General features: G+C 38.4%; 1 protein-coding gene across 3 annotated transcripts in view; it reads right to left on the bottom strand.

Moving 5' to 3' along the window:
• ReepA (Receptor expression enhancing protein A) overlaps nt 1-19,279 on the bottom strand; it is a 215,961-nt gene that overhangs the window by 187,987 nt on the left and 8,695 nt on the right. The window contains exon 1 of one of the 3 annotated variants that reach the window (XM_081763870.1): nt 6,474-6,689. The exons of 1 other annotated variant lie outside the window; for it this stretch is intronic. In XM_081763870.1, the coding sequence (XP_081619996.1) occupies nt 6,474-6,619 (146 nt within the window). In that variant the 5' untranslated portion in view covers nt 6,620-6,689. Of the gene's footprint in view, nt 1-6,473; nt 6,690-19,279 lie in introns of those variants that run through there. One more of the 3 variants, XM_081763866.1, reaches the window with a different exon arrangement.

Below are 19,279 nucleotides of genomic sequence, written 5' to 3'. Positions count from 1 at the left end.
GAAGATTCCTTGTTAGATTCAATATTTCCTTGGTATGCCGAGAAAGTTTAAAAGGGATATACAGTAGATACAATTATTTTTCAGAGATCTCGGAATGCACATATGAATGAACGTGTAAGACAAACAATGAAAAATACGTAACATCGTCTAACGGAAAATACAAACATTTCCCTGATCTTTATCATCCCTTAGACAATACAGAAAACAGTTCAATACATAAAGCTATCATGTAGCAACTCTACCTGCACAAACTATGTGCATTACATGCAATGAACTCAATAAAACTAATGTTTATATGACGTAATGTAGTACACACTAGCCATTTAAGGTAAAGCTTTCGCTTCCATAACAAACGACCTTGACACACATTCAATTCCTGAATAACAATTATTGAGCGGTGCGACAGCACAATGTACACACTCATGTGAACACTTAACCCTGAAAATAGAAATCACGACTGCCAGGGAAATATGAAGGCAATTACATTATGATATTACGAATGACTATAAACAAACACCGGGCAAGATATAAGCAGTTCAGCAGCAAAATATCAATATATTTGAAAATAAAATTAAATGAATTTCCAATGTTAGGTCCAATCGTTGTGCCCTTTAGGCTAAAGACGGATTAACGAAATTGAATGATTATTAAAAATTGGTGGAACAAGAATGTGGGAGAACACCCCAAGAAAAAGAACCCAAAAGTACGAAGTCGTTCTCCCACCAGAAGTGAGCACTAAGCTATCGTGGCCCCCGTTTGTGGATATATAATGTACAAACTCAAGTAATTGTTGGGTGGGATAGGTAATTTCAGTGGGTCCTCGCCCCGATAGCAGTACATGCCGCGATCTGCGATGAGATAGCAGAAAATTTCCCGCGCCTGTGCAAAAAAAAAAAAAAAAGCCAACAGAAAATTGCAAAAACATGCCTGCTATATGTAGATGCCTTAAATGCACGGACGACTCGCATAAATATAGTTTGAACTTTTTTTTTTCGTCACGTAAAACGTATTTTTAACCATCACACATATGCGCTTCATATCATAGTGCATCGTTATTGTTGTAGATATAGCCAATTATAGGTAACGGAACTCCCAAAAGAAAAACATGTTAGTTTTTCTATTGGTTAAATTCTCGCCAAGTTCAAAGGCAGTAATGATCTCTTCTAGTCCAATCGTTAGTGATTGCTAGTACACCAACTCCGAACATTAGTGCTTCTCATCGTGAATGTTTTTGTAGGGAAGAGCTAGCGTGTAGTTAGCATCCCCTAAGTTTTATTTTATAGCGTCCATACTATTGAAGCACTAATGTTGGGAGTTCTGCAATAAGTCCCACTAACGAAGTAGTAACCATTACAATAGTGGTCATTAGTGTTTTTAAATTTGGCCTCAATTTTACAAAATGAAAAATGCTACGTCTCTAAAGTTAGCCCCGCACGTGAAATTTGGGCACTAACCAGTACTAACGTAGCACAAACGAATGGCATTATTTTTTTCTCCGTCCAAAAGTGGTGGAGCCAACTTGATACTAATCACATAACAGCTATATTTTTTAGAAACCATTATTTGTCTGCTAACTTCGCTACAACAGACCAAGGACGAAGCCTGCTGCTAATAACGATTTCATTTACAGCTGTCGTTAGTGCTTGTTATTCAAGCATATTGCATCGTTACTCCTCCACAGATAACGGCTACGGCTAGGTCGTTAATGCTTCCATATGCCGCATACATCATTATTAGTGCTCACATATAATGCCTATATTTTGAAAACCCATTATTGACCTTCTAACTTCCTGCCAATAGACCTGGGACGATACCAACTTCAGACCACAATTTCAACGTCACACATTGTTAGCTGCGCAAATTTAATCGTTAGTGCTCCACAGAGAACACCTAGGGATGCGTTCGAGTCGAGTCGAGACAGAATTTTCCTGACAAAATTCGAGTCGAGACAGTCTCAAATCTTGTCTCGTGCGCATCCCTAAAACACCTATATCGCTTAACAAATTCATTATTGGCTTATTAACTTCATTATTGGTCTGCCATTTGACATGAAGTTAGTAGGCCAGTAATGAAGTTTTTAAAATATATATATATATATATATATATATATATATATATATATATATATATATATATATATATAGGTGTGGAGCACTAACGTTGAAGTTTGCGGAACTAACGAGCACTAATGAATCACTAACGATGAGTGAAATTGAATTCTGTCTGATATAGGTGTCGTGCCAGGTCTGTTGGTAGGAAGTTGGAAGGCCAATAATGGGTTTTTAAAAAAATAGGCATTATATGTCAGTACTAATGATGGTGTATACGGCATATCAAAGCAGTAACGACCTAGCCGCAGTCGTTATATGTGGAACGGAAGCGATGCAATATGCTGTACTAACGAAGCACTAAGGACGGCTGTAAATTAAATTGTTATTAGCGACAGGTTTCGTTCCTGGTCTGTTGTAACGAAGTTAGCAGACAAATAATGGTTTCTAAAAAATGTAGCTGTTATATGTCGAGCACTAACGATATGATATACAGCATTAATGAGTACTAACGAAGCACTAATGATAGATAAAATCAAAATTGTGGTCTGCTGTAGGTTTCGTGCGTGGCGTGTTGGCATGAAATTAGAAGGGCAAAATGGATCTTTTAAAAATGTAGCCGTTATCTGTGGGATTAACGATGAGATATACCGCAATAACGAGCACTAATGACGGGTGTAATAAAAATTGTGTTCTGTCGTACATTTCCCCTGGTCTGCTGCCATTAAGTTAGCAGGCGAATAATGCCTTCTTAAAAATGTGCCGTTATCTGTGGAGCACTAACGAGTACCAACGACGCACTAATGACGGGTGTAATCGAAATTGTGTTCTGTCGTACATTTCGTCCGTTGTCAGTTGGCATTATGCTGTAGGAAATTAATGGCTTTTTTTAAACCATTATGTAGCCATTATTTAAAGCATGTAGCCATTATCTATAGAGCACTAATGATATACTCAGCAGTAACGAGTACTAACGAAACACTAATGACGGGTATCATCTGTCGCAGATTTCGTCCCTGGCCTGCTGGCACGATGTTAGCAGGCCAATAAGGTTTTATTGAAAATATGTAGCCGTTATCTGTAGAGCACTAGCGATGCGATATCCTTTAGTAACGAGCATTAACGAAGCACTAATCATGGGAGTAATAGAAATTGTGGTCTGGAGTATGTTTTGTCTCTGGTCTGCTGGCACGAGTTAGCAGGAAAATAATTGTTTCTTCAAAATTGTAGGCTATATTTATGAAGCACTAACGATGGGTAAAATCGAGATCGTGGTCCGCTGTTAGTTCTGTGCGGCGTGTCGACTAGGTGTGGAAAATGGATATATATATCCGTTGTCTTTGCAGCACTAACGATGAGACATACGGCACTAATGAACACTAAGTACTAAGGGTATGTGAAGTTGAAATCGTGATCTGCCATAAGTGGCTTGTCAGCTTCATGAAACGGGCCCATCCTGTTACCCAAAAAAAAACTATATATAGAAGCAGTAATGTTAATGTTTATAGCACTAAAGAGCACTAACGCCACTCGAATCTGCAATTTCGTTTATGGGGTGATTTTGATATGTTGGCTTGTTCGCAAGAAATTAGAAGGCCAAGAGTGACGGCTAAAAATTGAAATGTTATTTTTGTAGCACTAACGAGCACTAACGAACCACTAACAATGTGTCAAATCGAAATTGTGGCCTGCCAAGTTTATTGGCATGAAGTTAGCTCACCAATAGTGACGATTAAAAACAGACATTTTTGTAGCACTAACGATGGGTTTGCGGCACTAAGAAGCACTAACGAAGTACTAACAATGTGTGAAATCGAAATTGTGGCCTGCCAAGTTCATTAGTATGAAGTTAGCAGGCCAGTAGTGACTATTAAAAATTGGGACGTTATTTTTGTAGCACTAACGATGGAGTTTGTGGCACTAACGAGCACTAAAGAAGCTCTAACAATGTGTGAAATAGAAATTCTTGCTTGCCATAGGTGGCCTGCCAAGTTCATTGGCATGAAGTTAGCAGGCCAATAGTGACTTAAAAATTGAGACGTTATTTTAGCAGCACTAACGATGGGTTTTGCGGCACTAACGGGCACTAACGAAGTACTAACGATGTGTGAAGTCCAAGTTCTGTCCTGCAATAGTTGGCCTGAAAAGTGGTGGTGGCCTGAAATGTGGGACGTAAAACTGAAAGAGTTCATTTCACTTATTCTCATTTGATGGTGCCTACAATATGAGAAGTGAATTTTCAGGATTACATAACTATATTCGAAATGAAAAAATGAAATGAAATTTTTAAGTTTTACGTCCCATGCTTATGCCGGTTAGGCTAAAGGAGACGGTGATGATAAGAAATGAGTGAAATAATGGAATGAAGAAAGTGGGAGGAAACGGGAAAACTCGAGAAAACTCACGAGCACGGTGTTTGTCCACCACAAAGTCCACACTGCGTGAGCTGCGATCGAACCTGGGACCCCAATCGGAGGTAAATGCTCTACTATTGAGCCACCGCGCTCCCAGCACCATCAAATTACTAACCTACTACTTCTGTCATTGTCAACCCCAACAGTATTGTTTTGTAATGTTGAGTTAATAACATTCAGTCAGGATAATAAGCAAACTTACTTTTGATAGCAAAAAGCATAGATAATAAAGCAGGAACATCCTTCGGGGCCCGATTTCTTGGGCTTCGGGTCCCGGGCCAGATTTACGACATCACCGGTGTGTTCAGAGAAAACCGACCCTTTCCATTGTAATCACCCATGTCCAAAAACTCCACGCTTCATTGGTGAATAGAAGGGACCCGACCCTATACTTTCGGAGCCCAATATCTGAGGACGTCAGGCCCCGGGCTCAATTTGTGACATCACCGCTGTGCTCAGTGGACCATGACCTTTCCATTGCCACCTCCCACGTCCAAGAACTACGTATTTCATTGGTGCACAGAAGGGACATAAGCTTGAAACTTAGGGGCCCGATTTCTGGAGCATCGGACCCGTTTTCTGACATCACCGTTGTGCTCAGGTGATCATTATTTATCGCCACCACTTGCATCCAAAAACTCCATGTCAAACACGGTTTCCTTATCATGGGAGAATCAGCTTTATGCTATTTATATGTTATCGATTGCACAACACATTATTGAACACACAAATTATAGACAAGATTACATTTTTCAACTAATAACTTACGTGTATTTTTGAGATTTTTTAATTGTCGTATTGATTTTTCAACAAACAAGGCTACGGGTTGGTCAGGGGGCCCCTTTCCCTTGTGCCTCCTCCTTCGCTAGCACTGCGGACCCGTTAGTTACGCCACTAGTTACTATGAACAAGAACGGAGTTTTGAATTAGTTATAACTGATCGAGCAATATCTTAAGTGATTTTACAGAGGGCAGGGTCCACCCGGAAATTTCCGGGTGGCCCAGTCCGCCTCTGATAATACCCCGAAAAAAAAAAAAAAAACTAACAGAAGTTAGTTGCTTGCTTAAGCCAAGTTTAGTGATAAAAAGTTTGAGTATATTAGCAGAGTCCACTGGTTTATTGTCCTTCCATATAATTTTAACGTGCTAGCTGTATTCCGAAATGAAAGATGTAACTATTCATTTTGTCTTTAATTTTATATTCACAACTACCACTATATATATTTAAAAAACTGGTCACCCATCTCTTGGAAAATCCCTTTCTCTTACCTATAGTTGAAATTTTAAAAAATATAGATTTTACTAATAGATCTTTATTTAGAGCTAAAATACTAGAATTTATTACGTATGCCTGCCAAAAAAAAAAAAAAAAAAAAAATGCCATCTAAAACAAAGCGGGGGACAAAAATTGTTTAAAAGTTGGTTGCGGTTGGTTTTCAGGCAACATATTGTTAATTTAGTTACTGTTACTAAGTTTGTTGATATAACAAATTACTTTTTTAATACTGCTGCCAGTTATCACACTTCTGCACGTTGGGGAGTATCATTGTCTCATTCTGAATTATTGCACCGTCAGACCATGTCCAGCTGGGCCTCATATTATTCCCCTTCTCCCAATATCAATAACTTAATTTGCACAACGGTTAGGCAAGATTTCAATCTATAGTGTACTGCGGGTCGAAGGCTCGGGCACAACAACTAGTTATCGGACAACATCGAGACTCATCACTTCAAAAGTTATACTGTTACCTGCCAAGTCTTACATAAGAAATTATACTTGCACATTTCAATACTGACATTATCTTACAAATTATAAAGTAAATTAGTAATTAATTCTTCATACTAAATCTGAAAATCCACGCAGGATTGTACGCCTCTTACAATAATTTTACTTGTAACTAGGTATATTTACGTTCGAAATACATCACAATCTTAGATACAGAGAGAGTAGACACGGCTCAACATTGTAAACAAAACATTAAGCAAGTGTTCAACTACAAGAAAAACCTACCTAATAGTATCATTGATGAAACCTCGAAATATGTATAGCTGGTAATACAGGAGAATCACAACTGCAGCAGTAAATACTGCATTTAAAGCATGCTGTGTTTTTGATATTGGTGTAGCGGGCGCAATAAACTCTGTGAACTGGGACATTTTTCTACATCCAAAGACCTGAAATACTCCTGTTGAAACACTAGCACCACGCAATTTAAGCCAAGAAAGGGCCATTTGTTTCTAAGAACTCTAAACAACAATATCCACACGAAAACAATACAGATATCGAAAATTAAACAGAAAAGATTTTATTGCTTTCCACTTTACATGGAAATTGGGTAAAACACTGGAAAATACTAATCTATGACAAATCCATACTCTTAATTTAAAAGAAACTAAAAACAAACAAACAAACAAACCAGCAACCTTCAAGCCATTGTAAGACTTTTATCATTATCCTAACTATATATAAAACTACATGAATTCACATAAAATAAAGGGGTACTTCCGGTTGAAATGGAAAGCTGAAATTTGGCGTGATTTTAGCTTTCCGGGACTAACCGACAGGAAAATTGCCAAAAGTAAATATTTTTAATTTTTAGGAACTCTAAAGGGAGCGCTAAGAAACTCCCCATGTTACTCAAATGGGCCTATAATCTCATATGTTAGGTACTTGAAATTGGAATACAAATTTGAAATTCGGTATGCTTGTACGTTTTCGTTAGCCTTACCTAAGAAAATCAGTAAAAATAAAAATTTCCAACTTTAGAGTGGTTTTATAGGGAACTGAAATATCTTCCCCATGTTATTTATATGCAACGTTTTCTACACCCCAAAATGTTTAGGTACTTCTGGCAGGATTAGAATGATGAAATCCGGTATGATTATAGCCTTCCGGAACTAACCCACAGGAAAATTGCCGTAAGTGAATACTTTTAGTTTTTAAGAGTCTAAAGTGGGAGTGAAGACATTTCCACGTTATTTAAATGGGCGCCTTCTTGGGATACAAACTCTTATCTTTTAAATAATTGAAATCCGAAAAGAAACTTGAAATTTGGTAGAATTGCTGATTTAAGAGGTGCGAGGCCGTAGGCCGAGCAAAGGCGGTGGGGTCGGGGGAAGCCCCCAACTGGACAAATTCAGGAAATATGAAGAGCAAATGCATGAAATTCAATATTGATGCAAAGGCTGATACACATGAGATGCGAGGCCGTATGCCGTGCCAACGCGGGGGTCTGGGGTCGGAGCCTCCAGCTAGCCAAAGGCTAGTGTCACGATAAAACTGTACCTAAAGCTTTCAATGGACACGACCTTTCACGCACTAGACAGTGGGTTAATGTTAGCATGATATGTATATCTTTTCACTAACCAATGCATCTTCTCTCTCTCTCTCTCTCTGCCTGTGTGTATGTCATAGTAGTTTGAGGAAACAACACCTAGGTAAGAAAAGTGTTATTGTGTTGATTTTTTTTTTTTTAACATATTATCACATAGCCTTGCTCAGTGTATTGTGTATTAGTACAAAATGGAAACAAGGCCTGATAGAATAGTAAAAAAAAAGTGTGCCCAACCATAATTATAGATTGTGGTGTGTTGCAATCTTGGACACAAACGAAGGTATGGGCATTGGTGCTGTATGAACAGGCACGTGAAACTTCATCTCCAAGAAGCCACAAAAGACGCGTACATTTTTATGAAATCATTTCAGTACAAATCATAAGTCAGTAGTGCAACAGTCTGCAGAAGGTCATCGTTGATTCGATAATGTGGAGAACGTTGAATCGGTGAATCAACTTATACAAACGAACACAAAGTTGACTGTCGATGAAATAAACTGGAAGCTTAGCACTGAGTTTACACAAGCACATGCCTCATCATTCATGTTGTTCTCTAATAGCGAAGAGTGTTGGCGCAGCAGGTGCCTCACCAATTTGTCTCCTGGCCACATATCAAAGTGGATGGCTATCATAACCTACTTAATCTCCTGCGTTAAGAGCAGCAGGCCAGAAGGTTCCTTAAAGGGGGTTGCCACGTTAGAAGAAATTGTAGCGGTCATTAAAAAAAAAAAAAAATCATGAAACCCTACCATATTCTACCATGTACACACAGTCTTGAAAGGGTCATAAAACACTTTTCACATCTTGCAAGAAGTCGAACAGTGTGCAACTTTCTGGTACGTCTTGCTTGCTACCTGCTATCGCCCTCCCGCTGACAAAGGAAAAACTACACGCCGCTGTTCGCCGCTTCCGAAACAACGGATTATTTTGGACAGGGAGGGAGAGTGAGCCAAAATACACGTTTTTAATGAGGAGGTTCACTGTTTGTCCACTGGAGTGCAGTGCTGCATAGGTGGAAATACCTTTCTTCCTTTCAAGAAGTTGTACATAGTAAATAGAAAGATCGGGTTGCAAGATTTTTGTTTTATGACAGCTACAAGATTCATTTAACGTGGCAATGTGGCCTTAGTCAAACTGTCACGAGGTGAGTTTTGTCCGTCTCTACCCAACGAAGACTGTTAGTAATCATGGATCTGTCAACTAGTTCGCTAGAAGTTTAACGTTGGGTCCACTGGCGGTAAAGTATTCTCCATTGCCTTCTGGGGAGGTACCATTCTACTTGAGTCCCTTGTCCCATTGCACAGCCGCATTGTGTAAGTTAAATTCAACTCAAATGATACTAAGCTATAATGAGCAAATTATAGACAATTAAAATACTTTGACTCTAAATGAAAATTTCAATTGAGCAAAGAAAATCCACATCTATTCGACTTCGTTTTAACTGTAGATAAGGATACATCGCTTTTCAAAGAAAATGGTCATTTTAATTTCTACACGTCTGTACAATTTAAATTAAATTGATCGACGTAATATGGAGAAATCAAGCGTTACCAGCACAAAAAAAAAAAAAAAAAAAAAACGTAAGCTTCGTTGAAAGTGTGTCACATCACCCACCTCAAATCGACAAGGAATCCTATCTTCTTTTGGCACAGTGACGTGAATGTCGTCTGTTCTTCAATAATCATTTATTCGAAGTATAGAGTCATAGGGAGCCTATTACGCAGTTTAGTGCTTGAACACTTAATACTCATATACAATAGAATCACACAAATGGCAAACATGAGCATATGTTATTGATCATTTTATCGTGAAATGTGTTGAAGGATTTTTACTGAACGAATGTCACAGTGAAACGTGCAACTTACCTTTAATAAGCTGCAATAAAGAACTTCACTACGAAGTTTTGGACAATTCTCCCTATGGTCCAGATTTCCCAAGTGAATGATGCCATATATTTGAATTACGAAGAAGCGTTTGGTAGGTAAAGATTCTACTCGAATGACGGAAGTCGAGAAATGTGTCCAGGAAGTTCACATAGCTCCGAAAGAATTCTACCGCCAATACGCGAGCTCCCACATAGGTAGGACTAGTGCCAACCTCGTAAATTGAAATGGATCTCTAGTCAAAATGTGATGGTACGTTACTGAGTTTTACACTTTTTCCTCAACCATATTATATATGAGGGTAAGTCAAAAAATTATCCGCAATATTGACATAACTATTCTTACATTGTTCATACTGACTTCTGTCCTCGTTTATTTTATTGTTATGATGTTGTGGTCATGCTATGAAAATTTGATCATAATTTCTCCACTTGTCTTCCTTTCCTTACAGATAGATCAACGGCCGCTCCATTAGAAGTTTGCACCAAAGAGGAATAACGAGCAGTGATCCGGGTATTGTGGACGGAAGATGTATCAGAGGCTGCAATCCATCAAAGACCTTCTGCACAATACGGTTACACCGTCCTGCAGCAACGGAGTGTCTACGAATAGATTGAAAAATTCAAAAAGGGTCGCACAAGTGTTAAGCACGTGGAAGGAGCCGGGTGACCAACCACGGCCACAAATGATAACATTGAGCGTGCACGTGACATGGTTCTGTTAGACGAGTGACTATTGATGAAGTGGCATATCGTCTGGAAATTAGTCATGGTTCCTGATAAACCTTCCAACAACAAAAAACCGGAACACTGCTCGTTGTTCTTCTTTGGTGCAAACTTCTAATGGAGCGGCCGTTGATCTATCTGCAAGAAAAGGAAGACAAATTGAGGAATTAGGATCGAACTTTCATAACATGACAACAGCATAACAATAAAATAAACGAGGACAGCGGTCAGTATGAACAAAGAAGTTACGTCAACATTGCGGATAATTTTTGACTTACCCTCGTATATAATAATCTCGCAACGTATAATCTTGTAATATAACCTGAAACTCCCTTACGCCCGATATTAGGTAGAAGTTAACAAATCGTCCTTAAAACTTCAATTAATTACACAATGTCTTTGGGAAATCCAGAATATGTAGACACACTGAATTTATCCTATGTAAGCAGAACCCATCAAAAATAAACGCATACATCCCATACTCCTCAAGCTCTGCCTGACCGATTTCTGAACTTAATGCTCTTCCATTACTGTGAAAGATGTCACAGAGTGGAACAAATAATCGAGTATAAACTGAAACAATAGGCTATCAAAAATGTACCTGCACGACAAAGGAAGCAAGACACAAATTACTTTCACCATCACAAAGAAATAAATAAATAAAAAAAAAACTTAGATGATGTTAGCCACACATCGATTCACAAGGTAATAAAACGTCAAATCGAATACAAAACATTAAAAAAATAAATAAATGAACATAAAATAATTACGGAGGAAATGAACTTACAAAAACCTTCTGTGCAAGCCTATATACATCCACCCTATAAATAGCTTTGTTAGACTAGCGACTAAAAGCAGCAATGCTGAACAATGAAAATCACCTCCCATTCGTTGATACAAACCACCATTCCATGTTTCAACATGAGTCAGTACTTGTAGATAAAGCAGTTTCAACCATAACAGGGATACATGGAACATGTATATTACTCGAAAAGAATATTATCTTCACATCAACATAAGCACAATAATACTTAATAACGATGTAAGGACCCACTAAATACATATACCTGCACCCCATTCGCTCTTGTCCCAATCTGGTCTTCCCCCACTAGGAGATCGGGATTCCGAACCCACATTTGGAACCTCTTATGATGAATTATAATTCCTCTTTGCGGCCAGAGTATTAGGATATAAATTTCTAACCCTATAAAATGTGCTGTGCGTGCATGACACAATGAAAATACCACGCGCAGTCAATATGGGAAATGATCAGGAATTTGATCATCATTCCTCCCGGTTATGTCTAAAAAAAACTCAACTAGGAATAGGATTTACAACCCTAGACCCTTAAAGTAATATTTATCCCTTCTCTTAGCGAAATATGTCCCCGATTGAAATATTCTGGGTGAGCTGCCCATGCACGAAGAAGACTAAAGATTTCTGAGAACTGTGAAGAAATTCGGGATACCCACGGCATGACGGTGACCAGGGGTGTATGTATTTACACAAAATTCAGTATGACATGCAAGAGAAAATGTCAATTCGGGAGGAGTGTCGAATAAATGGCCCAGGTGAGAGGATTGTGAACAATATACATTGTACTTTGGAGGTTTTATTATTTATAAAAACAACGATGAATCATTATTTCCATCATTATTATTATTATTATTATTATTATTATTATTATTATTATTATTATTATTATTATTAAGTTCCCACCTTTATACTCCGAAGCTAAGGGAGGCTGATGAACGAAATGGTGAAATGTCGGAAGTGAGAAATCTAAGAAGCCCTACATACATAGTGTTCTTCACCACAAAGCCCACTTGGTGAAAGCTGAGATCATTTGATTTAATGTTTTGCGTCCCTTTCGGCAGCGAGACCATCAGAGAAGTGGACCTACAGCTTCACATGGGATCCGAACTATTAGCTCCCGCCGGGAATCGAAGAACCTTCCACGTCAAAGGCGCACACGCTTCCTGCTTGGTTATGAGGGAGCTCGAAAGCTGGATCAAACCGAGGGCTTTGGTGTGCACCACAGCGATCGCTCTATTGAGCCATCACGGCCCTAAAATATTTCCCGTATAGGCTATGCTTCAGCAGTTTCTATACATTTGAATTTCTTCTACGATTAGTCAACTTGCAGATAAACCAAAATAGTGTGCATACTTTATAGTCTGAAGCTTTGAGACAAAGGTTCGACATTATTCCATGGATTTTCTGATTTTACGCAGTGTAGCTAGGTTTGAGATTCGCCGATGGTTCTTCTGTTCTTATCAGCTTCTTAAGGATCCGTACCATCTGTGTGTGTAACGTTCTACGATTATGAACCAAAGATAACGGGAGCATCCTAAGAAAATAAACGTACACAGTGCTTGTCCACCATACGCCCACTTAGCGACAGCTGAAATGGAACCAGGGATCCCATGTTCTAAAAGTGATTGAGTGCTCCGCAACTGAGCCACTTCGGCCCAGAATCCGACTGAAGATTAGTGGAACGGCGTTAATACCCGAAAATCGTAGACGAGCATACATACTTGAAAAGAAAATGTTACTTTTTGTCTAAAAACTATTGATTGCTAGGTTCAAGTTATTTTTGAATATCATCGTGCAATCATACTTATATGGGTAGTGTTTGAATCTTAGTATGGGGCTGCCGTATCAAAATTTCATTTAAAGTTTTCTCAACAATCATGAGTCTTATCAGGGAGAGGCTCTGTTAGGCCTACACCATCATGCATATTGATTTTAAAGACCAATTAATTAGTCATTCTGATTTGGATTGAATACGTTTATCACATGTGTACTATTTTCCTGAATAATATTTTGAAATATAAATATCAAAGTCCTATCCCATAAGTTATCATCATCACTATTATTATCACTTATTTCGTGCTTTAAAAAAAAAAAAATGTTTTAAAAGACTGAAGGTAAAGATATGGAGCGTTCTTGTGTCTAGTGTATTGCCTGAAAGACATGATAAAAGAACTGCTTTCAGTTAGTCAGTTGTGCACTTGCTGAGCTGTCGTCTCCTGCCATGGCATATTTCCAGGATTAAAAATACAAAAGCGCATGTTTTCGTGCATGTGCTTAGTAAGGGCATTGTCTTTGTTATTTCTTGCTGCTCCTCGTATTGCAGAGCTGGTGGTATTTTCAGCCCACTTCTTTTGCAATGTCAATCTGCATGTTTCTTGCAGCAGCACGCAGCTGAATATTGACAAATCAGTGAAGAATCTCTTCAATTAATAGCTTAAAATCCCTTCCTTACGCTAATTGCATTTTGTCAGAAATTTAAAATTAGATGGGCAAGTAAAAGAGAGATTCCTTCAGTTCTTTCTCCGGCTTGTTTTGAACGTATTTCGAATAACATATAACAATGCCAGTAGTGTGGAGAAAACATGCGAATGACAAACTGAACGTTGGTAGGAAAGAAAATGCAATTTTCCAGTCATGTCTCCTTTCCGCAGAGCGCTTTACTATATGGTTCAGTACGAGGATTTTGAGAGCTTCAATTATTATTGTCTGCAAACAAAAGTTATTGAACATTAGATCTCATAACAACAAATTAGTATTATTGGAACTAAAGATATTCACCCCTCCTCCTATGGTTCCTGGATAGTTATAGGGATTATTTTTATTTTATAGTTTTCAATAGGGTAAGATAGGCAACACTCAAATTGGGACCTGAACTCTGTTCAGGCTTACATCAGAAGTCTTATACTCCCATCTGGAATGGTATCGTTTTAATGAGTCTACACTAAAAGTACCACATTAGTAATCTAGCAAAGACAACCCATCTCCCTCCAAGTTACCTTTGCGGCGGAGAAATTCACGCACGCATGTCAAATTCTATCCTTAGCCACTGCGGCTACTTGTGGCATGATAATTCAATATCAACTAGGGATGGGCAAAAACCAGTTTTTATAAAAACCGAAATAAATAAATAAAAAAAAAACCGACTTGTCTGTTTTCCCCCAAACCGGATGTTTCTCACCGAAATCGGTTTCCGTTGCCTCCAAAAACAGTTTCAGACTTTCGCCGAATCCGGATTCAGTAAAAATCGCACTGGTTTTAGTAAAAATCAAAAACCCAAAACTATTTTGGAAAAAACAAAATTAATTATGTGGAAACGGAATTGGTTTTCGGAGAACGAAACACTATTCTGGTCAGAAATAGAACCAGTTTTGGAAAATCAAACCTGCTTCGATTAAAAAAGATTCGGCGGAAAACAGTGTTTGAAAATGTTCAAGACCTGTTTTCGGTTTTCCTAAAAACCGGTGTTTGTGCCCACCACTAATGTAAACGACATATGTCATGAAGCCCCATACCAATAGGAGCCTCATGGATTCGTTAAAGCTGTAATCAATTGTATTAATAGAATTAGTTCTGGAAATTTAGATTATTAAAACAATAAATTACAATTTTAATGTACATGAATCGTACACCCGTGTTAACGATTAAAGTTTGCACTGAACTATTGTGCCTTTTTCAATAATAATAACAATAATAAAACCCAGACACACTAAAAGGCGTTATGGCCCATGTTACATTGAAGCTCCCAATCCGTACTTCCTGATTCATTCCTGTTATCTTAATTCTAATACGCAGCAAAATATCACATACCAAACTCAATAATCGTAAGTATTAGGAGTAGCAATGTCAAGCTCTCCAAACTACTACCGCCTCTACAAATTACCATCTGGTAATTCCCTGTACGTACTCTTGTACTAACAAATGTAAAAATGAGTAAGTTTCGCCACTGGAAAATAAAACCGACGTATTGCGTAACTGAATTAACAATTCTAGAGTATATTGAACATACTGAAGTGAAAATTAACAGCATATACTATTTAATAAGACGTTAAGTAACAAAATTGCATTAGGTTGCTAACGTGAACGGAATGCAGCCTCCTTATGATCAAGGACACATTTGTTATCCTGTTGTGCACATTAAATACTTGTTCCCAAAGCAAACAAGTCTGGAAATTTTAAAGACACGAATATGGTATAATCAAGAACGCTAGCTAGCAAATAGAAAATGGATCAATACAACTCTCAACCAACTTTTTCTTATTCCGCATACACAACGTCCCAAAGTTAATAGCCTTCGAATACGGCAATGACACAGCAACAGAGGTAAACAGCAACACTTCAGTTGAAGGACCAGGCCACCTGAACGCTTTCAAAATGATCCCGAAACTAAACATGTCCAATTATGGAAATCAGATTTACATCTCTCTAACGCATCCCACCTTCATTGTTTATATATATATCACATGTCAAGGAAAATTATCGCAATAATAAAAGAAATACAGAATTTACGAGAATCTAACAGTTATAAACGTAGATTTTAAGATAAGTCCTAGCTATCACCGAAAGCATAGTTTTAGTGTTACATAAGTCTGTAGGTCATTATACACAGAGTGATTTCTTTAACTAATGAATTTCATTTGGGTCTAGAATTTTTAACCTAAGTCCGATTTTTATGCGGTTTGTGGCAAATGATCAAGGAAGGATGGGAGATTTATGGGACTATGTTTACTGATTTAAATTCATTTGGGGTAAAATCGACCACGCCTTAAGAAAAATAGCAAATATTCGTCAGTGTACCTTACAATTGCGAAATTGCAGAATATAAATTAAGTGATAGTGAGAATACAAATTATGTAAGTGTTAATGGTAACACTCATAAATCACATGTTCAATAGCTATAGCCAATTTCTTGCTACAGACGACGGAGAAATTTCTTGCACGACCTAAGGAGTCGATAACTGACATCTTCCACAACACCCACCTGTGGGTCTGATGCTTCCTTGTCTCACTCAGAAGCGATCCTGTTTCTTACAATGTATTCACTAGCGGCCATGTTATGTTCCTGTCTGGTGCGTAACACGAGGTCAATTTGTTTCTAAAAGCGCTTTACGTAGCAACAACAATTTCCGTTCTTCAAAAACTTTTAATGATAAAGCCATGATGCTCCAAACAGTACACTATTCTCTCTGTGTCCTGATCACGCTCTCACAATAGTACAGAACTATACAGCACAACCCAACTTCATGTTTCTTATTGACCTTGGCTACGTTGCCATCTAACGAACAAAACTCAATCAAATCTCCACTCCACACCGTACCGCACCTCATTCCAACTGTAAGATATACACTGACGAATATTTGATATTTTTCTTGAGGCGTAACCGATATTATCCCGGATGTATTTAAACTAGTAAACAATCCCACAAATCTCCCATCCTTCCTTGACCATTTGCCACAAGCCGCATGAAAATTGGACTTCAGTTAGAAATTCTAGAAACAATTGAAACCCGTGAGTTTTAAAAGAATTACCCTCTATCTATCTATATTATATATATATATATATAGTGTATATGGTATCACTTAAAAAATGTAAGGAACGTGGGGGAGACACCGAGCTACGCAAAAAGGTTCTATGAACATACAGAAAATTGGCAGAGTTAGGAAGGGCTGAAAACGTGGGAGCAGTAAGTTCGAAGCGGTAGATATTGCAAACCAATAAGCCTAGAGATGGCGGCCTAGAAAGTCTAGAGGTAGCGTTGTGCTCAATATGCAGTGCTCGACCAAATCATCGTGCGTTACTCATTACCATGAACAGGCCGACACGCTGTTCATGTATAGTGCATATGGCAATAGGCACGAACAGCAAGACTTTCAGGAGCGTCTTCCTAACAGACGTGAACCATCCATCATACATGATCTTTTGCAGCAATTTATTGGAGTGTATGTGAAACAGGGACCGTACTACCTACCTACTGTGAATGCTGGTCTACTGAATCTTGTACGAATACATTATGGACGAACGTGTTAGAAGCTGTGGACCCAGGTTAAAGTACGAGGAAACTTAGCCGTGAAATGCATGTTAGAGTCTCATGACTGTGGCATGCGCTACATGAAAATGCATTGTACACACTACTTGCAAAGGATACAAGAACTGACAAAAACGATTTCCAACCACGCGAAGCGTTCTGCCATTGGTTCATTCAACAAATCACCATCATGCTGTTTCAGGTTTCAGTACTGTTTACCAAAGAGGCAACATTTGGAAGGGATGATATTCGTCAACATGCGTAACACATACGTGGGCAGACGCATATCCCCGTGGTACAGTTGCCAGTCATCATCACCATCAATTTGGACTCAATGTACGGTGTGGTATTTGTCCATGATCAGCTAACCGGACTATACATGTTGCCACGAAAACGGAATGGAGCACAGTATTGATCTTCCTGTAGGACACACTGCTCGAATTACCCGAAAATGTTCCTTTGCGATTCGCCGCGACATGCATGATGGGACTCCTGCGCACTTTAGTGTGAATGGCAGCCAGTGGTTGAACAACTTTCCAAGACGTTGGATCGGGCGTGGTGGCCCAGTGCACTGGCCCAACCAATTCTAGGTATTTAGAAGTAATCACCTAGTTTCAGTTACGAGATTATAGTTGCTTGCTCGAGTAGGATAAAATTTAATCAGAAAATACTCGAATCCCGACCCCCTAGTATTATCAGTATGCTACTCAGATTATCATTCCTGAAGCTTTCATAGATACAAAGCATGTACCTTTAATCTTCAGTATAATACAACATAGGCCTATTCAGAATTAAACCTTTAATCAAAGCAGCTTAATAACTACTAACTAATATTTTCAAAGAAAAGAACTCAGTTGTTCAATCCTTGATATTCTCTACTTTATCCTTGAATTCTTAGTCTGTTACTGTATCGCTCGTTCCATTTTGTATCATAGGTGATAGGCACCAACGCAACAGGATTTTGTATAAATGAAATCAGTGGTGGATCTAGAGATCCACAATTGGGAAATCACATCAACAATGACTACAAATATTCCGAGAAACATTTACAATAATACAGCCTTATATCCAGTGTGTCTTTACGTGCTTTACTAAGCAGAAAGAGGTCACACTGTTCAAGAAATATAAAACAATTGATGTTGCCAATACAGCTCAACCTATTTCCTAAACTGAATTTCCTTAATGGATTCTGTAAATGAAATGAAATTTCTAGCTTTACAACACTCCAGTACAGATTAACTGAAGTAAATTATGTAACGAGAATGGGTGGGAACTCTTATTAAAAAAAAAATAAAAATATAAAAACACGGACACGTTAACCACCACAAACTCCCGTGGGCTAAGATGAAACGAAGGATCCTTCGCACCAAAAACGAAAAATGAAATGAAATCTTTGAGTTTTACGTCCCACGGTTATGCCGGTTAGGCTAAAGGAGACTGTAATGATGAGTAATGAATGAAATGGTGGAATGAAGAAAGTGGGAGGAAACGGGAGAACCCCGAGAAAACCCACGCACACAGTGTTTGTCCACCACAAAGTTCACTTGGCAGGGGCTGGGATCGAACCCGGGACCCCAAGCACCAGAGGTGAACGCCCTACCACTGAGCCACCGCGGCCCCCGCACCAAAAACGAACGCTCTACTATTGAGCTACTGTGCTCCCCTCTTAATGGATTCTATAAAAATCACTGTTATATATACACATTAACATACATACATAAGACTAAGGTTACAAAAACCAATAGTGAAAAATTAACTAGCTTCATTTCTAGTATACTTACAATATTTAATAACATCCAAAATAAGGATACAATAATTTTTATGCTGCATTAAAGCAAGCACTGTATTCATTTAAATTTGACTGTTCCTAAAGTAAACAAGGAATGAGTGACGACCATTCAATTTTAGAACAAAATACAGCTGAGTGTTTAACACACATTAAATTATACGTACTCCTATCATGAATCGAACCCTGCTGCCCCTGCCAAAGACACGTTTACAAACGAAGAAGCTACAAAATATGAATGAAGTTCCAC

Source organism: Thermobia domestica, chromosome 1 (assembly GCF_964235325.1).
Source record: "Thermobia domestica chromosome 1, izTheDome1.hap1.1, whole genome shotgun sequence".
Lineage (NCBI taxonomy): Eukaryota > Metazoa > Arthropoda > Insecta > Zygentoma > Lepismatidae > Thermobia > Thermobia domestica.
The sequence above is the reverse complement of the archived record's forward strand: the minus strand, read 5'-3'. Positions and strand labels throughout refer to the sequence as shown.